Below are 8,401 nucleotides of genomic sequence, written 5' to 3' on the forward strand. Positions count from 1 at the left end.
AAGGTCCCATCAATTCCTATTATTTTATATTATTTTGTTTAATACCTTTCCTATTTTCTATTTCCCTTTTTATATACCTTCACAGTTGGCTTTTACAGTACATGTGGACATATACCAATGTTGCAATGAAAGGGGAGTTGTCTTTTCAAAAGTTTTCAGCTCTGTAACCCATAATTATGCAAAAGTGCAAAAGCATCAACAGCATACGTATAACCAATACCACTGATGATTGAATAAATAGCCTATAAAGAGACAGGATGTGTGTGTAGATCCAGAACAGAGAGGTATTGACCAGCCCTTTTCCCAGGTGAGGCAGGCTCCCGGTGCTCAATGTGTGTGTGAGTATTGAACTAAGCTTAGAGCTAGTTCGTATTCCATTAAGCATCTTTGGGGCTTTGTAGCAGTGGCAGAAAAGAGTTAGCTGATGCCCAATTGCAGTCTATAAATTATAATTGTCTATTTCTTTGCGTGTTAATCTTTGTATTATCTGATCTATCTCTGGTGGTACTTGTTGTATTCCACTATAATATATTTTATTTGCAAGTACCATGTTATTTTGAAAATAGCATTTTCCCACTATGCACTATGATCAGGAAGAGTGGAACTAATCTGATTGCAGTACAAGGTGATGCTTGAAAGAAAATGATTCATAACCCCTCCACCTGATGGCAGTCTATAGGCCGAGCCCGTCTCATGAACTATATGTTCCATCTCAACTTGTTGCTACACAGCTTGATAATGTACCTTTCCACCTGTGTTTCCCTGCAGATCACAGTGAGAGTGTCTCCATCATGAGGCTGGTGTGGAAGTCCTTGGACAAGATGAGGTGTTTCCGTAAACGCTCCACCATCCCCTTCCTGGGGTTCCTGATCACCTGTCTACTCTTCCTCAATCTGTACATTGAGGATGGGTATGTGCTGGTGAGTCTTTATCTACGGCATCCAGATTAGAACGTTTTGTCTGATAACTGACAAATTCCTAATATGGATGCCATATCATTCACTTAAAGGGGCAATACGCAATTGAAACAGTAACAAAGTGTAACCCCCGTCCCTGTTTTGGTAAAAAGCTGAGGGATGGGGCTGGAGTAATGTAACCACTCTCAAATTCATTGACAGAGATATGGATGCAAGGACTGACCATCCATAAGTATAGTTTTAACCATGTTCTGAGGGTTTATATATATATATATTTTTACTTATACTTGTTTACAAACATTGGCGTAAAAGAGGCTTACATAGTTTAACTGTCGTACCCCATCAGAACCAACAAAGTTAATGATGAGCCATTAGTAGGTTGTTTTCTTTAAGAATCAATGGGTAGATATCATTCATGTATAAGTCCAAAAATGTATGTAGCAACTGCCGAATGCCTCTTTTAAGTCATCCAAACTCAAATATGTGGAGAAACCATCTAAAAACTTGGAATTAAATGGTGCCTGTCTTTCACATATATTTAGAATTGAGAAATGCAGATTTCCACTACTAATGGCATAGAATAGTATCCGCATTAGTCCACTTTTTTAGGTAGGACAACATCTGAATGAATTGTATTTTGGGGTGTACGGGCCTGTTGTACCACCCCCCTCCTCTTAAATCAAACAGCATAATTTTCATCCAAGAGTTTACTCTTGTATTTAACCATGTTGTCCCTTTTTATAGTTTCTTGTTTTCAGAGCCAAAGGATTTATTTCTTATTCATGATTCCATCAAATCTTGGTGATCATAACACATTATCTGTATTTGTTATTTAAATTATGGGGGGGTGCATATTTTCAACGATCTGGTGCTCTCACGAAGTACCATATCCAAGGCAATGTCAATATTAATATCAATGGTCTTAGAAATGTTCCAAGGAGATGAATTGAATTTGCTGCGTTTGTTTGTACAGTAGGTGGGATCAAATCAAATCAAGTCAAAGTTTATTTGTAGACCTCACAGTGAAACGCTTACTTACAGGCCCTGACCAACAGAGATGAGATGAGACTTTGGTTTGTTTTGGCATTCACAATGTGAAGTTGTCTCATCTCATCCGATCTGTCGTCTTTGTTCTGCGTTGCAGGAGGAGGACAAAAGGCAACTGAGAGAAACGTCCATGCATCCTTCAAACTCTGAGAGATATGTTCACACCTTTAGAGAGCTCACAAATTTCTCTGGAACCATAAACGTCACATATCGTTACCTCGCCGGAACCCCTTTGCCTCGAAAGAGTGAGTGTATCATAGGATGTAGCATAGCATGTAGTGTGTAATTCATTGGCTGTCATTGCATATTGTTTTATTAACAATGTCAAATTAGACACGAGAAATACATTGTAAAAACTTGTTTAAATAATTGACTCATACATTCATTAATACAATACATTCATACATTTTTGGGTTCTAAAATGTTTGTATCCCGAAGGCAGTTGTAAAAAAAATTGAAGTCATCTTTTAATGCACAGCGAAACAATATTTATGTTTTCGTTTACAGAATATCTAACCATTGGACTGTCGTCCGTCAAAAGAAAAAGAGGGAATTACCTCATGGAGACGATCAAATCCATTTTCGACCAGTCCAGTTATGAGGAGCTGAAAGAGATTGTGGTGGTGGTTCACCTGGCGGACTTTGACCTGGCCTGGTGTGAAAACCTGGTGCAGGACATCTCCAGGAAGTTTGCCCACCACATCATCGCTGGACATCTCCTGGTGATCCATGCCCCTGAGGAGTACTACCCATCACTGGATGGGCTGAAAAGGAACTACGACGACCCAGAGGACAGGGTGCGCTTCCGCTCCAAGCAGAATGTGGACTACGCCTTCCTCCTCAACTTCTGCACCAACCTCTCAGATTTTTACATGATGCTGGAGGACGATGTGCTCTGCTCAAGGAACTTCCTGACATCCCTGAAGAAGGTGGTCACCTCCAGGGAAGGCTCCTACTGGGTGATGCTGGAATTCTCCAAGCTTGGCTACATAGGGAAGCTCTACCACTCAAGAGACCTTCCGCGCCTGGCCCACTTCCTGCTCATGTTCTACCAGGAGATGCCTTGCGACTGGCTCCTTATTCACTTCCGGGGCCTGTTGGCCCAGAAAGATGTGATCCGCTTCAAGCCCTCTCTGTTCCAGCACATGGGCTACTACTCCTCATATAAGGGAGCAGAGAACAAGTTGAAGGATGATGATTTTGAAGAGGACTCTATTGATATCCCTGACAACCCTCCTGCCAGCCTGTACACAAACATTAATGTATTTGAAAACTATGACGCCACCAAGGCTTATAGCAGTGTGGACGAATACTTTTGGGGGAAACCCCCCTCTACCGGAGACTTCTTTGTCATAGTATTTAACAAATCAACTAAAATAAGCAAAATCAAAATCTTGACAGGAACGGACGATCGTCAGAATGATATCCTGCACCATGGAGCTCTGGAAGTAGGAGAGAAGCTGGTGGGGACAAAGAGAGGAAGGCAGTGTTCTTCCTACATCACGTTAGGGGAGTTTAAAAATGGCAACATTGACGTTCAAGACGTGGACCACAAGATTGCCTTTGCCATTGAGTGTGTTCGTATTGTGGTGACTGCCAGTCAGAAAGAATGGCTGATTATTAGGAGTATAAGCTTGTGGACTACACAACCCCCCAGTCAATGAGAACAACACAAAAACTATCATCATACCATGTAGGCAACAGTTGGTTTACTAATTCATTCGATAATGTATTCATTTATTTACGTATTAATGTATGTCTTTATTGTTGCATGTGTTAATTTATTTAATGATTTATTTTACCCATTTTATTTATTTAATTTTATAGTACATGTATTTATATTTGTATCTACAAATCAATCTAGAGTTTTTATATTTGAAAGTATGCTTTAATGCTTTTTACAATTATGGAAAAATGTTTAATGATTGTCTGACTAACCACTTTTATGGACGTTGAACCGTTTTTATGGATGTGAGATCATGGGAAATATCTGTTGGCTATTGTACTCATGTTGTACATCTTATTATTATTTATATTTCTCAGTGTCTTTCCACATCAAAAGTAGCCTCTGGGTCCTCTGGACTTGAACAGTGGTGATTAAGAAATTACACGCCTGCAGACAATTATAGACTTAGGAACATAGCATTACTCCAAATGTTCTTGCTATCAACAAATAGCCACATTCACCCCTTTCCAAAGTTATCATCATCCTTTACATCTTACCCTACAAGCATTATGACGGTCATTATGTCTGCGAATATCCATTCCATCCCTCCTATTCAGGCTGGCGTGGTGTTAGAGAGTTGGAGCGAGCTCTGCAAATGTATTTCCCTGGCACTGTATGTTCCATCAGAGCCGCTGACAGGAGAACAATGTTTGTTTTCACCCATCTTCTCTAACATCTCAGATTGGAGCACACAGTAAGGAATGGGGTGGAACTGATAGTTGACATTTTTTTTGTCACCACAGCACACTTTTACCGGAGTAACGGTCTGTGTTAGGAGCGCTCTCTGCTCGCTACACCAGCAAACAACAACACCCCTGGAGCTAGGGTCTCAAGTAAATTCACTCTCTTTTCCCAATGATGTGCTCTCAGGCACTAAAGGATCTTCTCTTAGAATGTTTCTGTAATATAGAAACAAATCAACTTTATTTACTCTGTGTGGTAACCGTGGGCCATGGTATACTAAAATCAAATTGTATTTGTCACACGCATCGTAGACAACAGGTGTAGACTACCAATGAAATACTTACTTACTGGTCCATTTCCAACAATGCAGAGTTAAAGACAAGATTTTTTTTAAATAAAAATAGTGACACGAGGAATAAATACACAATGAAATAACAAATACGAATAAAGAGTAAACATAACATGGCTATATACAGGAAGTAGAAGATAACATGGCTATATACAGGAAGTAGAAGATATCATGGCTATATACAGGGAGTACCAGTACCGAGACGATGTTCAGGGATAAAAGGTAATTGAGGTAGCTTCAGAATGTACTGTACTGTACATATACAGTGCCTTCGGAAAGTATTCAGACACCTTGACTTTTTTTCCACCTTTTTTTAGGTTACAGCCTTATTCTAAAATGGAATCAATTGTTTTTTTCCTCAATCTATACACAGTACCCCATAATGACAAAGCAAAAATATGTTTGTAGAAATTTTGGCAAATGTATAAAAATAAAACAGTTTGAAATACTACATTTACATAAGTACCCTTTGCTCAGTACTTTAGATGCTTTTTGGGAAACTCGAAGCGGGCAGTCATGTGCTTTTTAATGAGGAGTGGCTTCCGTCTGGCTACTCTACCATAAAGGCCTGATTGGTAGAGTGCTGAAGTGATGGCTGTCCTTCTGGAAGTTTCTCCCATTCTCCCATCTCGCACTTTAGTGCTCTGTCAGAGTGACCTCCCTGACCAAATCAATTACAATTTTATTGGTCACATACACATATTTAGCAGATGTTATATTGCGGGAATCCCTTCTCCCCCGATTGTTTAGTTTGGCCAGGCAGCCAGCTCTAGGAAGAGTCTTTGTGGTTCCTAACATCTTCAATCTAAGAATGATGGAAGCCACTGTGTACTTGGGGACCTTCAATGCTGCAGAAATGTTTTGGTACCCTTCTCCAGATCTGTGCCTCGACACAGTCCTGTCTCGGAGGAGAATTCCTTCGACCTCAGATGTGTGCCTTTCCAAATCATGTCTAGTCAATTGAATTTCTCACATGTGGACCAATCAAGTTGTAGAAACATCTCAAGGATGATCAATGGAAACAGGATGTACCTGAGCTCAATTTCGAGTCTCATAGCGAATGGTCTGAATACTTATGTAAATATTGTATTTCTGTTTTTTATTTTGAATACACTTGCTAACATTTCTAAGAACCTGTTTTGTCATAATGGGGTATTGTGTGTAGATTGATGAGGATTTGTTTTCATTTAATACATTTTGGAATAAGGCTGTAATGTAAGAACATTTTGAAAAAGTCAATGGTGTTGAATACTTTCCGAAGGCACTGTAAGTAAGGGTAAAGTGACTAGGCAACAGGTAGATTATAGACAGTAGCGTGTGTGGTGTGTGTGTGTGTGTGTGTGTGTGTGTGTGTGTGTTTGTTATGTGTGTGTGTGTGTGTACAGTGCCTTCAGAAAGTATTCATACCCGTTCACTCATCCCACACATTTTGTTGTGTTACAGCCTGAATTCAAAATTAATTAAAATGATTTATTTATCTCACCCACACTGCCCCATATTAACAAAAGGGAAAGCATGTTTTTATCAATTGTAGCAAATGTATTGAAATACAGAAATATCTCATTTACATAAGTATTCACACCCTTGAGTCAATACTTTTTGTAGAAGCACCTTTGGCAGTGTCTCTAAGAACTTTCCACACCTGGATTGTGCAACATTTGTCCATTATCCTTATTTTTTTTAAATCAACCATTTTGCTCTTTATTTAGCCATCTTACAAATAAAACATTATTACTTCATCAAAAATGTGAATAACTCACCACAGGTTAATGAGGAGGGTGTGCTTGAAAGGATGCACATAACTCTGCAATGATGGGTTGTATTGGAGAGAGTCTCAGTCTTAAATCATTTTCCACACACAGTCTGTGCCTGTATTTAGTTTTCATACTAGTAAGGGCCGAGAATCCACTCTCACATAGGTACTTGATTGCAAAGGGCATCAGTGTCTTAACAGCGTGATTTGCCAAGGCAAGGAACTCTGAGCGCAGCCCAATCCAGAAATCTGGCAGTGGCTTCTGATTAAATTCAATTTTCACAGAACCGCTTGTTGCAATTTCGATGAGGCTCTATTGTTCAGATATTGGTAAGTGGCCTGGAGTTAGGGCATGAAAGGGATAACGAATCCAGTTGTTTGTGTCGTCCGTTTCGGGAAAGTACTTGTGCACCCAGCCCACTCGGGTGCTTCGCTATATCACATTTGACATTGTGCGTAAGCTTGAGTGCATTTGCACACAATAAATCATACAATGAGGGAAAGACCTGTGTGTTGTCCTTGTTAATGCAAACAGAAAAGAGCTCCAACTTCTTAACCATAGCCTAAACTTTGTCCCGCACATTGAATAGAGTTGTGGAGAGTCCCTGTAATCCTACATTCAGATCATTCAGGTCGGGAAAAAGCATCACACAGATAGTCCAGCCGTGTGAGAAACTCATCATCCTGCAAGCGTTCAGACAAGTGAAAATGATGGTCGGTAAAGAAAACTTTAAGCTTGTCTCTCAATTCAAGAAAACGTGTCAATACTTGATAACCAGCGCACTTCTGTACGTTGTAAAAGCGTTACATGGTCGCTGCCCATATCATTGCAGAATGCAGAAAATACACGATAGTTCAGTGGCCTTGCTTTAACAAAGTTAACATTTTTCACTGTAGTGGCCAAAACATATTTCAAGCTGTCAGGTATTCCCTTGGTAGCAAGAGCCTCTCGTTGGATACTGCAGTGTACCCAAGTGGTGTCGGGAGCAACTGCTTGTACGCCCGTTACCACTCTACTATGTCTCCCTGTCATGGCTTTTGCGCAGTACAGATACCAAAACATCTTGACCAAAGTCCATTTGATGTCACAAAGCTGTCCAGTACTTTAAAAATATCCTCTCATGTTGTCCTGGTTTCCAGTCGTTTGTAGAAGAGGACGTCTTCCTTAATTGACCCCCCATAAACTTAACAGACGTATACCTAAAGCTGTGCCAGGCCCACCACATCTGTTGACTCATCCAGCTATAACACATATGATTCACTAGCTGGTTTGCAAAGCAGTAATTGTTTCAAAACATCTCCTTCCATGTCACTGATGCATCGTGCAACAGTGTTGTTTGATGGAGGCATTGTCTGTATAGTTTTTTGGGCCTTTCCCCCAGCATTGCCCCAGCCATATCTGTGGCAGCAGGAAGAATTAAGTCCTTCACAATAGTATAGTGTTTGGCTGTCCTAGCCACTCGGTAGCTCACCATATAAGACACTTCTAGCTCCTTCTTATTAATTGTATCTGTTGCTTTTATACATGTCTTACTACTCAAAAGTTGTCTTTATTCTTGCTCCAAAAACTCCCGTGGCTTATTTTTCAAATCATGTTTCGTTTTTAAATGTCTGCGCAAGAGTGAAGGTTTCCTACGAGAGAGTAACGGTTAATGTGATTGGATATTAATTATTTGACTAGGCTAGTTGTACTTGACATTGTGTTGCTATTTGGCTGAAACCTAGATGGTTTAATTGGCAGTGAAACGAGTCTTCTCAGAGGCGAGAAAATAATCTCACCCAAATGTATAGCCCCATTGGAATATATATATATATATTTTAATGTGAATCACATTTTTATTTGGCCTACCCCTGACAGCATTGCACGTACCCCTGGGGGTACGTAGTGAAGGTTTCACTACCCCAGTTTGAGAATACCTGTGATA

General features: G+C 40.0%; 1 protein-coding gene across 1 annotated transcript; it reads left to right on the plus strand.

Moving 5' to 3' along the window:
- Positions 1–536: 536 nt before the first annotated feature.
- On the plus strand, positions 537–6,984 carry LOC110524434 (alpha-1,3-mannosyl-glycoprotein 4-beta-N-acetylglucosaminyltransferase C-like). Its single transcript, XM_021604059.3, has 3 exons — positions 537–920; positions 2,062–2,209; positions 2,472–6,984. The coding sequence occupies exons 1-3, from the start codon at positions 666–668 to the stop codon at positions 3,626–3,628; spliced, it is 1,560 nt and encodes a 519-aa protein (XP_021459734.2). The 5' UTR covers positions 537–665; the 3' UTR covers positions 3,629–6,984.
- Positions 6,985–8,401: the final 1,417 nt, after the last annotated feature.

The sequence above is a fragment of the Oncorhynchus mykiss genome, chromosome 1 (assembly GCF_057628025.1).
Source record: "Oncorhynchus mykiss isolate SJ-2025 chromosome 1, ASM5762802v1, whole genome shotgun sequence".
Lineage (NCBI taxonomy): Eukaryota > Metazoa > Chordata > Actinopteri > Salmoniformes > Salmonidae > Oncorhynchus > Oncorhynchus mykiss.

Excerpts from the sequence above, each read along its gene's own strand:
- LOC110524434 (XM_021604059.3), top strand. The coding sequence starts at position 666 with ATGGCAGTCTATAGGCCGAGCCCGTCTCATGAACTATATGTTCCATCT. Across the intron at positions 921-2,061 it reads TTGAGGATGGGTATGTGCTG|GAGGAGGACAAAAGGCAACT; the intron begins GTGAGTCTTTAT and ends TCTGCGTTGCAG. Across the intron at positions 2,210-2,471 it reads AACCCCTTTGCCTCGAAAGA|AATATCTAACCATTGGACTG; the intron begins GTGAGTGTATCA and ends TTTCGTTTACAG.